Below are 20,526 nucleotides of genomic sequence, written 5' to 3' on the forward strand. Positions count from 1 at the left end.
TTCAGAGGAGGAAACTGCTTAAATCCAGAGATATTATTTACCTCCCAAGGGAATCATTTTTCCCTGTGCTAAATTGGCACATAGCTTAGATCCTTGGTGCTCAGCTCCTGCTTGAGGAGTAGGTTACAATTGTAGCAAGGAGAGGTTTTGAACAACTTTACCTGGTGTAACAGTTACCACTTTCTATGGAATATTCCAACCTGTCTTAGTTATCTCTCATTTGGTATTACAATATGATCTGCATGATACTCTGTGAAGACCACTTGGAAGCTAAATCATGCAACTGTTTCAACTAGTAAATATATTATACATACTTGAAGTATAGTTCAGGTATATTATAATCTGCCCATATTTCATTGATACCTGTTAGTTTTGGGTACAATTCAAGATGCTAGTGTGACATTAAAGCTTTTCATGCTGCATAACCTGGATATCTTCAGGAATACTTCCTCTTAATTGTGCCAATTCAATAACATTATAAAGATCTCAGAATTGATTATTGGGACATCAGAGATGGACCTTTTTACTTGCTACATTCTTTGAAACAGCATTCTCCCTGAGATTGAGCAGGCATGGGAAGGGGATGCTGTAGCACTATGCAAATATAGTTGAGTGCATGCATTACAGATCATGGGATGGAGCATGTTGCAGGTAAGTGAGCACTCTGAACTGTAAGATCCCTTGGATCTTGTACTCCGTAGCGGGAGAAGGCACAGCAAGAATAACTTATGGGAACAAGTTGTGATTGCCTACTGGATTTCCCACTGACTTTGCTTGTGGAAAGCTGGAAGGAAAGGTTGCCAATGGAATTCATATGAACACAGTGTACTGCTAGCATTGGGAGTGCAAGCCAGCTTCCAAGTGCCCAAATTGTGATCACGGGACAGAGGGGGTGCTGTGACAACACAATGGTCATAGGTAACACTCAGTCATCAAACTTTGTAAGAGAATTTTAATTTCTCTGTTGGTGAAAAAATAAATCAGAAGCTCTCACAGTTGACTGCATTTAGCTGATTCAAAATAACTTCTTTATATTTATATCAAAATATTTACAATACCATACATTCTTCTTTACAGCAACATAGCACAAATGAAGACTACTTATAGAGAGATACAGAGACAGACCTGAGACTGGAAATCCAGCTCCTAACTCAATACCCTTTTGCACAGACTCAGTAGCACTTTCTTCACATTGGCTGGCTGAGTTACCACATGACTTCCTGCTCATGAATATTCCAACACTCCTCCCTTCATGACAGGAAGAGACATCAGACCTATTGACTTAATACATTCTCCATAGTGAAGACTACCCAATGGTTTAGTCATCATGTCTGCCAAATTATCCTCAGAAGAACAATGATGTAAACTAATCAATTTTTTTTTACAACTTCCCTGACATTACAATACTTAATGTCTACATGTTTACTTCTGTTCTTTACCCTGTCACCAATTGCCATTTTTATACAGGCAGTATTGTTTTCAAATACCTTTACAGATTCTTTTACGTTAATATTTAAATCTTGCAATAACTGTATATCATTATTTGGCAATACCTTTTTCTTATATACCCACTTACAACCCACAGCTTTGGTTCCCTGTGGCAAAGTCACTGCTTTAAATACTTCATGGTCTCCCATGGATTTCATCTCTTTATCCATGGCCTCCTTCCATCTTTCTTGTTCAGCTTTTGTAATGCCAACACTTCTTTATAACTTCTTGGCTCATACCACACATTGCAAACTTTTACCTTGCTGGCAGAATACTTGTCAGGCGGAATTCCTTTATTACATCGCTCTGACCTATGTGGAATTAACTGCTCCTGTGTCTCAAGTCTTTCTGGTTTCATGTCTTGTTCAGCCTCTCCTCCCTGAACATGGACATCTTCAATAATGATTTTTTCATCATTAGATGAGTTATTGTCATTAAATAGATCACCGTCATTAAGTGAGACATACCCAGAATTTGCATTCTGTCCCAATTTTGTTCTGCAAAATTAGCAGACCTTGACATTACAATTCTTTTACTTCCATCGCTAAAGCGATATCCTTTTGACCCTGGCTCATAGCCCACAAACCTGAGTTTTCTTGCCTTTTGCTGTCCCTTTCTTCTGATTGCTTTTGGAATATGTACCCATGCAGTACTTCCAAAAATTCTCAAATGTGCCAGTGATGGCTTTCTCCCATATAGAATGGCATATGGAGTATTATTAATGGAGGAATTCCATAGCCTGTTAACTATATAATTGTCAGTCAATATAGCTTCTCTCTAATATGACCTGCTCATACCAGAATCCTCTAATAATGAATCTTTCATTGTTTGCAAAACACCATTCCTTCTTTCAGCTACACTGTTCTCTGCTGCTGTGTAAGGATTTGTACATCTGTGTCTTATCCCCAACTGCCCTAACCATTGTTGGAATTTAGTTGACATAAATTCAGTACCTCTGTCAGTTTGCAACTGACACACTTGTCTGTACCTTCTCTCTACAAAACTTACCCACTTTGAATTGTTGTAGCACCTCTGTCTTTGCTCTAAGCAAGTAACAAAACGAATACCTGCTATAATCATCAACAATTACCAGTGCATATTTTGCTCCTCCCAAACTGGTTTGCATAGGTCCCACCAGATCTGCATGGACCAGCTCTAGAGCTCTTTTTGTTTGTCTTGTGCTATATTTACTAACTGGGAATGCCTTTGACTTCGATGCTTTGCATACTGCACAGTCCAAATATGTTTTGCATCCCTTCAAATTTAGCCCTTCTGCAAACTCTTGCATTTGCTGCAAAATCTTAAAGCTTGCATGGCCTAGTCTTCTATGTAGAAGATGAACACACGAATCATGCTCTGCAACATTCTTAAATATATGGGAACATTGAACCTTTTGTCCCTGCAATACATATAGATTATTTTCCTTTATGCCTTCTGCACAAATATTCCCATTCCTTTTGATGAGACACTTCCCATTTACAAACATGACCTCAAAACCTTGTTTGTCTAAATTAGACACACTTAACAAATTATGTTCCATCTCAGGTATACAAAGCACTTTGGAAAACTTTGATTCCAAATATGGAATTTTTACATTGCCTTTTCCGATGACTTTTGCTTTCTGGCCATTTGCCAAAGCCACAGCTTCTTGTGCTACTGGAACAGACCTGCAAAATAATTCAGAGTCATTAACAGTTGTTTGACTTGCCCCATTATCTATTAGCCACTTGTCTCTGTTGTTGCTATAGCAAACTTTTGCAACACCAAAATGTTCCTTTTGCAAATCAGTCCTTTTTGCGTCCACAAATGTCCTTTGCTGCAAATTGTTCCTTTGCAAACAGTTCCTTTTCAGATGTGTCTTTGCTCCACAAATGTAGCAATTCCTTTCTTGCTTAGCTCTCTGCCTGCAAAATGTTTCTTCTTCGGAGACTTGCAGTCTGGACCCCCTCCTCAGGAATTTCACCTCGTGGCTGCTTCTAAAATGTTGCTTTTCTTCTTCATTAAGCAAACTTGCCTTTAAAGCAGCGGTTCTCAACCTATGGGTTGCGACCCCATTTGGGGTCGATCGACCATTTTTCGGGGTCGCCAAAGGTGGCGATCCGCCATTTTTCGCGGCGCCGTGCACGCGCGTCGCGCATGGGGGCGGCGTGCGTGGAACGGCGTCGCGCACGCACGCCGCGCATGGGGGCCCCGCCCCCATGCACGCGGCGCCGCGCATGCACAGAACGTTTGTGTGACGGGGGTCGCCGTCACACAAACGTTGAGAAGCACTGCTTTAAAGCCTCAAAATTTAAGTCTTGCTCTTCTTTACACTCAAATATCGCAGAAACTGTCCCAGGTTTTATCTAAACTGTTCAACACCAATAAAACCTTCTGGGACTCAGGGAATTTAATCCCACGTTGTTCTAAGTCCAAAAATAAACTTTGCATTTTATTTAAATGCTGTTCCACAGATTCACCTGGTTGCAAATAGGCCCTGTAAAGTTTTCTTGACAACTGCATTATATTGCATGCAGAAACATTCACGTGCACAGCTCTCAACTTCAACCAAATCTCCTTTGCAGTCTTTAAATTTGCAACATTTAGAAATTGTTCATTATCTAAATTCAAGATGAAATAAGCTATTGCTTGATCATGACTTTTCTGATCAGCAGCTGCAAACACTTGTGGTGGATTTTCTACGATATACCACAGCTCTTTTGCTTTGAGCAAACATTCCATTTTAGCAGCCCACACAATGTAATTCTTCTGGCCTAAACGAGGCACAGAGTTTTCCTCAAATTCCATTGCAGCCATTCTGCTAATTCTGCCTTGTTCTTATACTTTCTAAACACAGGCAATTTCTTCCAGCTTTAAATTACAATGCAGTCCTTAGTAAGCTCTGGGCCCATAACCTGTTAGAGAATTTTAATTTGTCTGTTGGCGAAAAAATAAATCAGAAGCTCTCATAGTTGACTGCATTTAGCTGATTCAAAATAACTTCTTTATATCAAAATATTTACAATACCCTACATTCTTCTTTACAGCAACATTGCACAAATGAAGACTTCTTACAGAGAGATACAGAGACAGACCTGAGACTGGAAATCCAGCTCCAGACTCAGTAGCACTTTCTTCACATTGGCTGACTGAGTTACCACATGACTCTTCCTGCTCATGAATATTCCAACAAACTTTGAATAATTGCCTGTATACTGAAACTTTAGTAAAGATTTATTATCACAATGTGCTAAAAGGTTCACACCTCACCTGGATTACGTCTATTCCCATCTCTCAGTTTGGGAATATCAAGTGGACCATATATTTCCCACTTATGTAACAAATATGATAAGAACAAAGAAGAGACTTTGCTTGGTTAAAAAAAGATGTATTATCTTACATATATGAATTACAATTCATTTATAACATACAGGTAACTTGCAGTCCAATGTTCGTTCTTATAATCTTTTTTAAATTTTGTTTTTAATCTGTAAATTTCATCATCATTAAATTTTCCAAGAACATGCAGGCATTTTTTCCCTACTCCACCTAATGTAATTTTTTATTGATACGTGTAAAACCTCTGAGAACAAATTGCAAGCTTAACATAACAAAAAACTTTCTTATGCAGTTAAAAAGAATAAGGTGATCTACCTTTTGCTAGTCAAGAGGATGCAAATTCATGAGGGGCTTTAAACAAACTTCATCATTTCTGGAACTTTTCCTTACTTATTTTCTTGTACCTTGTAAATATGTTCCAGAAAGTCTTTTAACTATTTGTAGTCTTGGGAGGACTGAGGACATAATGTTTCAATGGTGGATACCATATGGACATTACTGGATAAACCAATGATATTAACATAATACCTATACATAATCAGTACTAAAGTATATCTTCCAGAATGCTTCTATAGGGATATATATATGTAACTTTTTTAAAAATGTTGAGTAACATCCTAATTTGCAAAACTGTAACTGTTTTGCATTGCCTCTTTTATTCTTAATGGAAACAAATGTCTAACTGGCTTTTTTATCTGTCTATCTAATCTATCTATCTTCTATGCCCACCCTTCTTACCAAGGTGACTAGGCAGCTTACAGTTTCAGTCATAGCTGCAGTAGCAGCCATTTGAGGAAGTTGCCCATCAAAGATCCATGCATACAGGTATCCTCACTTTACAATCATAATTGGGACCGGAATTTTGGTCATCAAGCAATGCGATTGTTAAATAATTGATCATGTGAGCAGAACTGATTTTGTTTTACTATTTTTACCATTGTGGTTAAACAAACCCCTGCAGTAATTAAGCAAATCATGTGGTCATTAAGTAATTCTGGCTTCCCCAGTTGGCTTTGCTTCTCAGAAGCTGCCTCGGAAGGTTACGATTATGTGACTGGAAGATGCTGAACCATTGTAAATGTAGCCAGTTGCCAAGTATTCAATTTGCAATCACATGACTGGGGGTGAGGCCACAGTCTGAGGTATCATAATTCAAACCATCATTAAAAAATATAAGTGATGTATAAATTTATAAATGTTTTTGTAATATGTTTGATATAAATAAGTGTACTAATCAATGCCATATTGCTATGTTGTTTAGGCCATTTTGTTATTCAAAATGTTGGTCCCCAAAATGACGGTGATAATTCAAAAGTTAAAGTTAAAGTGCGAATTAATATCCATGGAATCTTCAGTGTGGCTAATGCATCTGTTGTAGAGAAGCAAAATTTGGACTGCGAGCCTAATGATATTCCAATGGACACAGAATTGTCATGTAACAATCAAAGCACAGAAGAACTGGTATGTAAAAACTATAAATAGAATTCTTAATTCTAAATTGTCTTATGTACTGTGCTGACTAAATGCAGTGGGGTTTTTTACTTTAATCTTTGTCATTGAGAATTTTTGTATTTTGAAAATCCAGCTTGTTTCATTAATTAATTTAACTTTTTTTCCAAACCTGTGAAATTTTTTAATCCTAGTGCTTTCAATATTTTTTCCTATTCCATGTAAATTAACTTGGCTTTCTATCTTTAACTTTCTTGTTTTCCTTGCTTTTATAAACATGCATACTAGTCACTCTTTCTCTGCACTAATAAAGGCTATATCTTTGACATTGTATTGAGAAATCTCTTATAAAACTATATACACACACATGTATACATGTACACATGCTTAGTTAATTGTAAATGTGTCTCCTTAACTTCCATAGAAGTTTTAAAATAGTTAATTTAAATTTACAGCATGTCTGTTAGAAGCATGTCAAAGCAACAGAAAATAGGACTTCCGGTTCTGGATCGCGACGCCTCTGGCCGCACAAAGAGACTTGTCTCCTCGTCAGCTAGCTTCCCTCCGCCGGTAGACCCTGGAGAGTGTGACTTCTGTCGAGGAGGCTTTGCTCAGCTGCGGAGGAGCAGTGGCTCCTCCAGCTGTCCGAGCTATCTCTGAGGGCTGACGGAGAAGATCGGCCAGTAAAATGGCCAATCAGGCGCCACACAAAGAGACTTGTCTCCTCGTCGGCTAGCTTCCCTCTGCCGGTAGACCCTTATGAGGGTTGAAAGTCGCCCTGGAGGGTGCGACTTCTGTCGAGGAGGCTTTGCTCGGCTGCAGACGAGCAGCGGCTCCTCCAGCTGTCCGAGCTATCTCAGGGCTGACAGAGAAGATCGGCCAGTAAAATGGCCGATCACCCTGCCGCTTCAAACCGCAAGTCAAAGAACATCTAAGCTGTAAGAACCACTGTGGTGAATCCGGTGAGGCTTTTTTTCTGTTTCCTGCTCCTCTCTTCATTTTATCTTTTTTTTTTTTTTTTTTGCCTGTAAGAGCCTTGTTGGAATTATTTCCCTGGCTTGAAAAAACAGCTTTTACATGTTTGGGAAGAAAGGCATTACAGAAGAATACAATAAAAATTTAAAGAATATACTTTATTTTCATATGCTTTGGGGTACAGAAAAAAAAAATTTTTCTAAGAGCTGTACTATCATTTTATGCTGGAAGATTATTTCTTTTTTCACATTATATTTCAAAAGAAAGAAAAAAGGGGGAAAATGGTGTCTGGAAAAGTTTTTTTCAACTTACTGAGGACATCTAGTGGTGAAAATCTAATATTGCAACTTTTGGCTATTTTTTGGAGATGGAATAGATGGACCTTCAAATTACCTTTGAGGAGAAAAGATAAGCTGATGCAGCTGTGAGAGTTGTGGGGGTGAACACTGTTTAACTTTTATTAAACACAGCCTCCACAAGAAGAAAAAAGAGACTCTTTTTCATTACTATCAAAATGTAGAAAGCTCATTTACAATTAAACTGCAAACTTATATTGGAAAAGATTTATGAGGCCACTGCAGAAATATGTGCTACAATGAAAGAGTTTACTACAGAATTAAGATCCAGAAGTTGTACTTCAAATCTTCAAACTGATCTCCAGGCTACATCTGATTATTCTATAAATAAAAATATACTAGAAGAGGAAACAACTGAGATAAATGAGAAAGTTACTTTATCTTATAAATATTCCATCTACAGCTTTGAGGACCAGAAGAATCAAAGATTGAGACTGGAAACTTTAAAGCAATGAAGCTTTAAGAATGAGAGAAATAGATGCCTAATTCAGAGGATGGGATTCCTATTGTTTCAAAGGGCACTACAAGCAATAAAGAGAGATCTATTGGCTGAAAAGGAAGCTTGATTATGGAAACCTGCCTGGCACAGAAAAAAAGCCAGAATAAGACTGAAAAGAGGAATTTAAAATTGTGTAATGGATTTAAAGGCAATGTTGATTTATGGACAGTTATAAGGATTAAGATTCAGAGTTAGAAGTAAGAAAAAAGGTTGATTATTAGAACAGATGTTTTAATTAGATTAAGAATGTACTTTTTGGAATAATAGGTTTATTTTCATGAAAATTATTATGTATTGGAATGGAAAAATGCTGGCTTTTTAGGGTTGGATTGTTTTAATAATTGTTTTAAATTAGTAGGATGATGTTTCGGTATGATAATATAGATGTGATAAGGCACGATAATCAATTGGATGAAATCTGAATTTTGTTTAATGAATTGAAATGAGTTAAGACTTACACTATTTTGTTATTTTAAAGAGATTGGTCGATAGATGGATTATACATGTATAGGGTAGATTAATATTTTATCTTAATTAGGATATGTATTGTGTAGTGGAAGAAGAAATAAATGAGACTTGTGATAAAATGAGGGATATAAGAGATTAAGAATTAGAATATAGCTGGAAGGGATATCTGAATTGATTGTCAACGCTGCAAATATTGTATATTCTTGCTTTTGACAATATGTAGAATTGTCTGGTAATTATGGGGTTAATACAGAGCAGAAGGGGGGTTGGGGGTAAAGCCCGGGAAAGAAAGAGGAAGAAAACATTTGACCTTCACACTAATTGGGTAATGTGAGATATGACGGCTAATTTAGGGAGGGAACATGCTGATAATTTAACTGCTCAGAGGAAGAGAACTTAGACCGACATTTTGTAACAATAAAAGACTTTTAGGAAAATAAATGCCTGGAAGTTCTTTGGAATTTCATTAGCCGAAATCACAACATTAATAACTTTTGACTTAAAGTTAAATTTGATTATGGTAATTGTAAATTTACAACGTTTTAAAACAGGTTTAGCAGTTATAGAAATTTAAATTAGAAATGAAATATTTTAAACGTATTATGGTAGTTGAGGGAAATAGAGAGGGGACATTGAATGTATTGAGTTGAGTTATTTATATATGGTTCTATTGTTGAATGTTTGATTACCCAAACACCATGGTGTGTCCCGAGCACCTTTTTTAAGATTTAAAAAAACCAATAAAATGTGTTTCAAAAAATAAAAAGCAACAGAAAATATGATTGTAACTTGAATATTGCTCATGCAGATGTCAGTAAAGAAGTAGATAAAGAGTTCATAGGATAGCTAAATGTCTATGGAGATTCTTAGTAATCCAGGTCGTGGTTATCCCAAAGCTGCTTTTCCATGAGACAACTGGACTTTCTTGTTTTTCTTTGAAGAGGTTTCGCTTCTCATCCAAGAAGCTTCTTCAGCTCATACGATAATGTAACCATTTTAATTCTTAAGCCTTGTTTCTTTCAAATATTTGCTAACTATTGTCTGATACTATAAAGGGTATTGATACTTACCTTTCATGACTGAAGACGAAACCCTTCAACTCTGAGGTTGAAGTTAAATATATAGTAAGCAGAAGATAGCAAAGATTGACTAAATTTTGGATTCTTTTTTGAATATAGAGTAGGATATAAAGATGGTGATTATAAGGATTTTCTAATAGCTGTACTTTTCAAAAGTTATTAAGGCCTTAAAGTTTTTGGGAATCTGAAGCAAAAAAAAAATGGATTGAAAGCATATAGCACATGTTGGCCTTTGTAAACCAGCAATGGCTTTTTCTGGATCATTTATGTTGTACACCCCTATAAAAATAGAATGCTTGTTACTTTATAATTATAGCAAAAATACTTCCACTTCAGATGTTGGCTAACAATTGAACATGCTAGTGGTACTTATGTACATTAAAAAAAATAAACCATTCAAAAATATTGGAATAAATTTTGACTTAAATGCCAGAAACACCATTAATTTAAATTTTTGACTTAAATGCCACAAGCATAATATATGGCCTGGGGAACCCAAAATTGGATGGAGCCCATCAAGTGGCTTATTTGATTGACTGTTGTTGCGGGTAGGGAAGCTGATTGCTTTTTATTGTTTTTATGCTGGGTTCTTAATAGCAATTAGACTCTTTGAGTTCCTTACAATGTCAGCGTATTGCTCTCAACAATCTCTGTCCTCATTTTACTGACCTCGGAAAGATTGAAGACTTGAATCAATATCGAGCCCAGGCAGGATCGAATTCCAGATCACTCAGAGTTAGTCTGCAATATTGCATTCTGACCACTGCTTATCTTTGTAAGCTACCCAGAGTCATTGAGAGTGAATTGGGAGGCCATATAAATTTTCATAAATAAATGATGTTCTGCCTCAAGCTTGTGAATTCTTATAGTAATGAGGTGCTAATTTTAGGGGTTATTTTCAGTTTTCTATTATTCCGCTTACTGACTTAGTTTCATTTAAATCTTTTTGTTTCTTTTTCTAGGATTCTTTTAACTCCATTGTTTATAGAACATTTAAAGTGTTCTTTGATGTAAATGCAATTATATTTTGTTTGAAGTGGGTTGTTTTACTTTTAATATGTGATTAGTATTATAATTAGTAATATGGTCTCATTAATGTATAATTAGAATTATATTATTAAGTAATTAGGACTGTATTTCACAGCCATAATTATTTATCAGTCATGGACACTTTCTTGCAATAACCATGTTGAAGGAATTGAATAATCTTTTATTGTTAGGGAGAAGTCAGTAATAAACTATTCCAAAAGTATTGCTAAGACAACTGCATGGATTTGTCCATGAAATTGCCAGAAGTCATGACTGATTCAGAGGCAAAAACATTATTCCCCCCTCCAAAAAAATCCCTCAATATTTTTTTTTCTAAAAGTCATGGAGGTAGGGGAATAGTATATATCAAGAACAGAGTCCTTCTGTGAGGGAGATGGGTGGTTTCAAAATAAATAAATAAAAATGAACACAATTTAATACCATTGTTTTGATTCGTATTTTAAAATTATTTTTACTGGCATACCTCGTTTGATTGTGAAAAGCTACTGCTTCTTGACAAGAATAATAAAACTTTTCATAAAATTTAGTGTGGAATTAAAACTTCTGTTTTATAGGCTAAAATGCAGATTGATCAAGATGATGGTAATCAAAAGAGTCAAATAGAACAAAGTCAAACAGATGAAGAAACTGATCATATAGGGACCGAAGGAAAGGTATATATGAAATTATGATAAAGTCAGATTCTAAAGTTAGGGCTGTCTATCTTTTGATAGTGCTAAGAAGTGTTAAATACTCTGAGAATAGTGTGCCATGCTTTGACACCTTGGAATTCTCACTTATAGTCATGTGAAAAAGTTCTATGGTTTTACATATTAGGATACAATAAAAATCATCTAGTTCTTAGAGTTCTTAAAAGTAAATACAACCTTAGATGAACAATACATAACACACGTCATCATTTATTTTATAAAAAGCCAAAATGGAGAAGCCATGTATAAAAAACTAAGTACACCCTTACTGCTTCTATAGGGATGAAGTGGCTAAGTAGCAGCTAGATGCTGCTAATCAAGTGCCCTTGATCAATTAATCATCAGCAAGAGTGACCACCTCTATAAAAAACAAAGTTTTAGGAATTTTCTGATATCCAGCAATGAGGTATGAGTTAACACAATGGAAAGACATCAGCTAAGAGAAGCAATTATTGCTGCCCATCAATCTGGGAAGAGTTACAAGGACATTTCCAAACAATTAAGGCCATCATTCTACAGTGAGGAAGATTATTCACAAGTGGAAAATATTCAAGACAGTTACCAATCTTCATAGGAATAGACAAATTCATCCCATACAATGCTCAGAAAAATCACTAAAAATCCAAGAGTTACAGGACTCAGTTTGCATGTTAAATGTTAACGATCATGACAGTACAATTAGAAAAAGACTGAACAAGTATGGTTCGTTTGGAAGGATTGCCTGGAGAAAGCCTCTTCTCTCTCAAAATATGGCAGCAGGGCTTAAGTTTGCAAAGTTGCATCTAAACAAATCACAAGACTTCTGGAACACTGTCCTTTGGACAGACGACACTAAAACAGAGATGTTTGGCCCTAATGCATAGTGCCATGTTTGGCAACAACCAAACAAGCATATCAGCACCAACATCTCATACCATCAAGCACAGAGATGGAGAGGTGATGATTTGGGCTTGTTTGCAGCCACAAGACATGGGTACCTTGCAATCATTGAGTCAACTATGAACTCCTCTGTATACCAAAGCATCCTGTGAGGCCATCTGTCTGATAGCTAAAACTTGGCTGACATTGGATCATGCCACAGAACAATGATCCCAAGCACAACAGCAAAACTACAACTGAATGGCTGAAAAAAGAAAAGAAAGTGTTGCAATGGCCCAATCAAAGTCCAGACCTCAACCCAAGAGAAATGCTGGGGCGGGGCCACAAGAGAGCTGTGCAAGCACAAATGTCCACAAATCTCAATGAATTGAAATAATGTTGTAAAGAGTGGGCCAAAAATCCTCCACAACAATTTGAGAAACTGATAAAAGTCATAACAAAAACAGTTATTTCAAGTTATTGCTGCTAAAAATGGTTCTACCAGCTATTAAATCATAAGGTGTACTAAGTTTTTTTACACATGGCTTCTCCATTTTGGCTTTCTTTTTGTAACATAAATGAAATCATGGTGTAATATGTCATATATTGTTCATCTAAGGTTGTATTTACTACTTTTAAGAACTGCTGAGGACCAGATAATTTTTATTGTGTCCTGACATGTAAAACCGTGAAACTCAAAAGAGTTACTTTTTCACATGACTGTAGGTTAAAAGCGTTCATGTTTATGTAGAGCAGGGGTGTCAAACTGCCGACCCACGGGCCAGATGCGTCACACCAAAACTGCGCCCACCCCTTTGCCGGCAATGGGAAAAAAGTCGCAGTATGTCGCGACATGTCACGTGACATCAAGAGTTTGGTAGGGTGGATGCTTGTTATGTATAACCCTTGAATAAATTGATGTGTGGAAAAGTCTTTGACTGCTAGGCTGAAACACTTCTGGGTGAGTTTATTTTCAAGCAATGTTGGAAAATAGAATCACTCTATTTTCCAAATCTTGTATTTTAAAATTCATAAGTAAATGCAAAAATTACAAGATATGTCTATTTAAAATGGCAGCATATTAGGATATTATTTTATCTGCTAAATTATACAAGTATAGTTTTTTATCAGATTTCTATTTTTATGTGCAATGGGAACAAATGCTATGGTGACATAATTTAATCTCTTATTCTGCAGACTGCTTCAGGAGACAAGATTGATGCAAATCAGTCAAGCAAAACAAAGACCAAGAGCATTGATCTACCTATCCATGTTAACTTATATAGACAGGTTGAACAGGATCTTATTAATTGCTACATTGAAAATGAGGTGAGCAATTGCAGAAATCTTGAATCATATATGTGGAATAATTATAAATGCATCAGTGCAGAAAAGAAAAATTATCTCTAATTGTTCCTTGTAAATCCAGTAATTTGGGGTAGAAGAATATAGATGTATTTCAAGAAAAAAAATCAACTATGCTTTATATTTGTGATTAAGTTATCTGAATACTTTTATTTGCTGCAGGGGAAGATGTTGATGCAAGACATTCTGGAGAAGGAGAAAAATGATGCCAAAAATGCTGTTGAAGAATATGTGTATGATCTGAGAGATAAGCTTTGTGGCGTCTATGAAAAATTCATAACTGAAGATGTAAGAGTTCTCATGAAACTAACATGATGAAGTCCTTTAAAATAACATTAGTATTAAAATTGCTGCATCTGTAAAACATTGCAGTGAGTTGGTTCTAGTTATAGTTCAATAACTCTTTAAAATCAGTGGGATAAATTAAGATAAACTTGAGCTTCCATTGATTATAAATATTTTACTTCATAAATCAGTTCAAATGTTCCTAAACTAGTAGATTTCCTCATATGTTTGGCATAAACTTCTAGGCCTGTGAATTTGGAGGTGTTTTCCTTGTTGGGGGGGGGGAGAGGGAAGATTGTTAAATTTCTCCACTTTATTACATAAAAATTTCTAACTCCTTCAAGATTTTCTCCTCACTGACACATCAAGGCAGAAGGAGGCTATGGATGATCTCCATTGAAGTAAAAGTTACATTGAATTCTATTTAAGAAGGAAATGAAGATAAAATTACTGTTTTAATGATTAAAGTATATTCCTTAAAATAGTAATACACATTCCTGGAGGCCTTCAGGAATGTTATTGCCTTCCTTAATGCCAGACATGCAAGACCAGAAGCAAGGATCGAGCGAGCATTTGTTGCTTGTCCTTTAGTAGCATCTTTTCCATTGTATTGGGCCAGAATAATTTATTGAAATGTTCCATTCTAGTAGCAGGAGCAGGAGCATCAGTAGTAATCAAAAAAAGAAAAAGCAGGAGGGAACAAAAAGAAAACAGGAATCCTTTACTCACCTGTACATGAATTACTGGTGGGATAGTGGACAGGATTTCCTTCGGTTGCAGTTTTCGTTCTCTCAGTAAATGCTGAACCTTTTCTTTAAGAAGAAGAAGATATTGATATATGTAGGTGTAGGTACATAAACATAATATGTCTATTGGTTGGTATATATAATACACGAGTTGTATATTCTAATTAGTGGTAATAAATAATTGAGAAGTATGATCTCTCCTGGGAAAATGTTTATCAGCAATTGACCTTAGTAACTTTGCTCTGAAGGAGAGATAATCAACAATTCATGACAGGTAGAATTTTTTTTAATTTCTACTATTAACAGAGTAAACCAAAATCTCAGAAAATAGATTATAGTCTTCCTTTAATTTTCATTCCTATACATTAAAATTATCTTTGCTTATTTAAGCATTCAAACAAAGCTCCTATCTTGTTTTAATGTCTGTTTTGATTTTTTAATTTCCATGTTCTAATAGTTGGTGTTATACCTATAGAAATATAGACATTTATTTATTAAAATCTCTTTCAGCACACTTTGGCAAAAAAGTAGCGTGTGTTCTGAATATAGATTTAAATATAGTAAATTCCAGATGTATTGCCATTATTAAGTATAGAATTAAACTAGATAGATACTTCTATGAGAAACTTAAATGGAATTATGGTCTACCTGTGTTGCTGATAAATTAACCATTAGATGTGAGATCTAATTTAAATTTATATTAGATTTGCCTATTAACATTTACTACAAGAGTTGATGCAGAATGCATGTAGGAGGGACTTGGAGCTAGACTATGGTATTCCTGAAATAACTGAAACAAAGAAAGTTCCATTTATACTATATACTTCTAGTAAATGTATTATTTGCCTCCAAGTTTACTTTTTAAAAATATTAAATAGCATGAAATAGCATATCTTTGACATTGCAATTACTGTTATTTGTTCTTTATGAACAGTGTAGAAATAAGAGCTTATAAAAGATGCTTTAGTTATAATCTTATTACTGTAACAGTATAAGTAGCAAATTATTATTGTAGAACTATTTTTTCACTAGTTTAAAATGATAAAGATCACTGGGCTATTGTTATATATTGTATTATTCTCCCTCTAGGATTCAAGAAAAATAACATTAATGTTAGAAGATACAGAAAACTGGCTTTATGAAGATGGAGAGGACCAACCAAAACATGTATATGTGGAAAAACTTCAGGAAATGAAAGTAAGCTTTCTATTGCTAGAAATAAAGGGCCTGATAGAGATAGAGAGATAGATTAATGATGATGATGATGTTGGAAGGGACCTTGGAGGTCATCGAGTCCAACCCCCTGCTCAGGCAGGTAGGAAGGAAACCCTACACCATTTCAGACAGATGGCTATCCAGTCTCTTCTTAAAAACTTCCAGTGTTGGAGCATTCACCCCTTCTGGAGGCAGGTTGTTCCACTGGTTAATTGTTCTAACTGTCAGGAAGTTTCTCCTTAGTTCTAGGTTGCTTCTCTCCTTGACCAGTTTCCATCCATTGCTTCTTGTCCTGCCTTCAGGTGCTTTGGAGAATAGCTGACTCCCTCTTCTTTGTGGCAGCCCCTGAGATATTGGAACACTGCTATCATATCCCCCCTCATCCTTCTCTTCATTAAACTAGACATACCCAATTCCAGCAACCGTTCCTCATATGTTTTAGCCTCCAGTCCCCTAATCATCTTTGTTGCTCTTCTCTGTACTCTTTCTAGAGTCTCAGCATCTTTTTTACATCGTGGTGACCAAAGCTGGATGCAGTATTCCAAGTGTTGCCTTACCAAGGCATTGTAAAGTGGTATTAATACTTCACGTGATTTATATTCACTGATTTATCAATTTATCACTCCTATATTATAAATAAGATATTGTAAAATATCACAGAATCTCTGCCACATTTACATATTGCTGCATTTGTTGATTAGTAGAAAATACCTTTACAAAATAGATCACACATTTATCCCTGTCATTCCTTGACATCTGGAATAATACAATTTTCTTAATATAATTATTTTTGATGCACACACATACTCATGCTCAATCCAATCATAGTTCCTTATAACAGTCAAATTCCAAAGCTTTGGTTCATAATTCAGGATTACATTAACACGTAAAGTATTAAAAATCTTTTAAATATTAAATATTTTCCCATAAATCTATTCAAAGTTCCAGAAAGATGCCAGATGATTACACGGCTATATCATATGGATAAGGGTCCTCATTTTTTTTTAATACCTCCAGCACAAAAAAATTGATGTCCATCCTTTCAGATACATTTTTGAAGAGTTCTGTACTTCTGTAAATGCCTTTTTGATGGATCAATCTTAATCTCAAATCTACAGATACAATTTCAACATTCTAAGAACCTGAAGCCCCTAATGTGGCTTTATCAAAAATTCCAGTTCTATAAACCGTGTTTGAAATATCTCAGAGATGTCTGCTTTAAAAATATTGAGCTTTTAACAGAGATATGTTATAGGTTTTATTCTGTCATGGATCCATCAAGCAAAGTATTTTTGAGGCAGTCAAAGCATTTGGTCCATATTAATCCATTAGAGCATGGGTGTCAAACTTGTCACATGACATGTCTCAATATATCGCAACTTTTTTTGCATTGCTGGAGCTGGGCCTCTGCATGATGCAACTAGCCCTTGGGCTGGCAGTTTGACACCCCTGCATTAGAGCATACTTAAGCTGAAGACACATGACCTGTATTCCATAGGAATCTGTCTACATTTTTTTCCTCTTAACTATTCTTTGCTTTGTTCAGTACTTGATTCCCCCCCCCCCCTATACATTATACAGTATTTTCTTTCTACTTACCAGGCAGCTTTTATCATCATCCCACCTGCTTGAGCATTAGATTTCTTTCCAAGCTTCAAATACTTTTTAGATCTTTTACTGTGTTTGTTTCATTTGTATCCTGCCTTTCTACTAGGGGACTGGGATGGCAGCTATTCCAAACTATAGTCCATAGTGGAATATGTGAGAGAGATGCATTGGGTTTCCTGCTTTAAGCAAGAAACTGGACTACCTCCCATATAATGGTAATTCTAGTATTCCCACACAATTAAGACATAGGCTTGTTGGCTGTCATATGTGATCAATTTTCCTGGTTTCTTTCATATAGCACTAGCAATAGCACTTAGACTTATATACCGCCTCAAAGTGCTTTATAGCCCTCTCTAAGCAGTTTACAGAGTCAACATATTGCCTCCAACAATCTGAGTCCTCATTTTGATCTCGGAAGGATGGAAGGCTGAGTTTACCTTGAGCCTGGTGAGACTGGAACTGCCAAACTGCTGTCAGCCGGCAGTCAGCAGAAGTAGCTTGCAGTACTGCATTACCAGGGTGACTAATGGTGATATATGGTGACTAATCATTTATAAGCAGTTCTGATCAATTAATAACAAGATTTTATCTTCATTTATATTTTTTTTCTACATTTTAATGAGAACTTTTACAATAATTTTTCTATATTTCTAGAAATTTGGTGGCCCTATTCATGATAGATATAAGGAATATGAAGAAAGACCAAAAGCTTTATTTGATTTAGAAAATAAACTCCAGATGCTTATGAAAGCTCTAGAAGAATACGAAAATAAGGTAAGACAGAGCATATGTTTTTAATAATAGTTATTCATAAATATCTATATTATATAGGACATTTTCAATAAATGTATATAAAATTGAAAACTAATTTTCAAAATTAGATATATAAGATAATTTGGGCTTGTGACAATGTGACACCAGTACTCCAGCTCCACTTGGAACAGGAATTTCTAAAATCAAACAATAAATAAGGCTATATTTTCAGATTCCTTTAAATAGATAATTATCTGACTTTAACAGAATGTGTTTGTTCAAGTAAGAAATCATTATGAAATCAACTCTTCTAAAATCCATTATGAGATAAACATATATGTTTATTGCTGAATGTTAATTTTTAATATTTTCTTTGTAGGATAAAAAATATGATCACATTGATCCTGTTGATATGGAAAAAGTTGAAAAATATGCCAGTGAAACTATGAACTGGTTGAGCTCAAAGATGCATACACAGCACAGACTGAATTTGACACAGGATCCTATTATTAAGGTGGCAGAAATAAAAGCAAAATCTAAGGTAAATTAACTTTCGGATTGAAATATTCTAATGGAAAAGTAGGATGAATTAGCCTTAGAATAGCTTAGTATTTCAAATGATATCAGAACACAAAATATATTTTGGCAAAAGCTAAGGCAACTACAGTAAATAGATATTTCTTAAGTTTCCACAAAAATGGATATGATGTAGTTCAACCTGCTATACCTGTTCATATGAAAACAGGGTTCTCTAGGTGATGATGTTATCCTCCCTTTTTATATAGGCAGTAAATATACCTTATTCTCATGCCTCGTTTTCCTCACAACAACCCTTTGAGGTGGGTTGGACTGACAGAGACTGATCCTAAATCATCCAGCTGGCTTTCATGCCTAAAGGAGTCCTAGAACTCACAGAATCCTGATTTGTAGGCCAGCACCTAAATCCCTATCCAAACTAGTTTTCAGATGTTAAATTCAGGTGATAACATACAAATATATTTAAATCAGAAGGAGAATTTGGTTTGTTCCATGAGTTTTCTATTCCATTGACGGAAAAGGTTTTTATTATCAATCTATTAGAGTTAAAATTGTTCATCATAATATATGTGCTTTTGCTGCTGGGAGAAAAAGCAGTTAAAAAACACTCTATTTTCCAAATTTAAAAACATGTAAAGAAGTTTCCTTATTACAGATTACTCATGTTGACATATGCTATTGTGTTGTTTAATCTAATTATGGGTAATTTTATAAATTTACTGCTAAGCTTATCTCCAGTATTTTACATTATAATCAATTTCATAGACCATTATGTTATTTGCATGGTAATTATAATAATTATTTTTTTCCTGATAGGAACTGGACAGCTTATGTAATCCAATTATTTACAAACCTAAGTCCAAAGCAGAACCACTGTCTAAAGATCAAGGAAAATCTAATAGTGAACAAAACAGGCCAATGAATGGACAAAGCAGCTCCGACACTAAATTAGAGGATAGTTGTCAGCAGCCTAAATCATCTGAAGAAATGGACATGGACTAAGTTTTACATTTCTTTGAGTTCATTAAAAATAGTGCAAGTAATCAGAGGGTCCTTTTTTTTCTTAATTCACACTACATATGTTCAGTTATTTAGAAAACTTTGTCCTTTATTCTTTTCATTAGGTTTAAAGTGTTTTTCTATTGAGCATATTCTCATTGTTCATTCCACTGATTAAGCTTATTGTGAAGCTTTAGTTGAATGTAGATTGTAATCAGTTTAAGCTTTTATGATACATTTTATATCAAAGAGGTGGAATTGATACATAAATGACAACAATCTACCATATTTTATTGTAAGCCACTGCTCCTTTATTCATGAAAGACCACAGTATTGCACTTTCGATGCTGAAGTGTAGATTTTTGCATCTTTATTTTAGAAGATATTCAGTTTGATGTGGCTTGAACATTGCCACCAGAAGCACTGACCTTTTCCTAATTGTTGTATTGTTCTAATTTAAATATTAAAATAGAGGTTAGTTGGCAAGCTAGTTCCTCTTGTTGATGTACCACAATAACTTGTAAAAATTTTGTTGATCAATATCCAAAGCTTGAAAGGACCTTACACCAGCAGCATTCTTTGTCTTCAAACTAGTAACATGATTCAAAATAAAACTCTTGGTCACCGTGTCCACACGGTCCTGTATCATATTTTGTGTTGATGCTGAGATGCTCTTAAAGTTGTAATAGTATGGAAAGGGGCGTTGTCTTACCTGAATGCCTTTTCTCAGTATGGAGATGGAGAATCCACCAATGGGTTGAGACTGTATTCCTGCCCAATCAGATCAGT

At 35.3% G+C, this 20,526-nt stretch overlaps 1 protein-coding gene across 2 annotated transcripts in view; it reads left to right on the plus strand.

Annotated features, from left to right (window-relative positions):
* The window catches only part of HSPA4L (heat shock protein family A (Hsp70) member 4 like), a 35,219-nt gene extending 14,853 nt beyond the window's left edge, over nucleotides 1–20,366 (plus strand). Inside the window, exons 12-19 of one of the 2 annotated variants that reach the window (XM_039325995.1) lie at nucleotides 6,068–6,267; nucleotides 11,237–11,335; nucleotides 13,427–13,558; nucleotides 13,757–13,882; nucleotides 15,715–15,822; nucleotides 18,103–18,222; nucleotides 18,581–18,742; nucleotides 19,555–20,366. In XM_039325995.1, the coding sequence (XP_039181929.1) occupies nucleotides 6,068–6,267; nucleotides 11,237–11,335; nucleotides 13,427–13,558; nucleotides 13,757–13,882; nucleotides 15,715–15,822; nucleotides 18,103–18,222; nucleotides 18,581–18,742; nucleotides 19,555–19,740 (1,133 nt within the window). In that variant the 3' untranslated portion in view covers nucleotides 19,741–20,366. The remainder of the gene's footprint in view (nucleotides 1–6,067; nucleotides 6,268–11,236; nucleotides 11,336–13,426; nucleotides 13,559–13,756; nucleotides 13,883–15,714; nucleotides 15,823–18,102; nucleotides 18,223–18,580; nucleotides 18,743–19,554) is intronic. The other variant, XM_039325996.1, reaches the window with a different exon arrangement.
* Nucleotides 20,367–20,526: the final 160 nt, after the last annotated feature.

The sequence above is a fragment of the Crotalus tigris genome, unplaced genomic scaffold (assembly GCF_016545835.1).
Source record: "Crotalus tigris isolate CLP2741 ecotype Arizona unplaced genomic scaffold, ASM1654583v1 scf7180000024339.11422700, whole genome shotgun sequence".
In the NCBI taxonomy this organism is placed as follows: domain Eukaryota; kingdom Metazoa; phylum Chordata; class Lepidosauria; order Squamata; family Viperidae; genus Crotalus; species Crotalus tigris.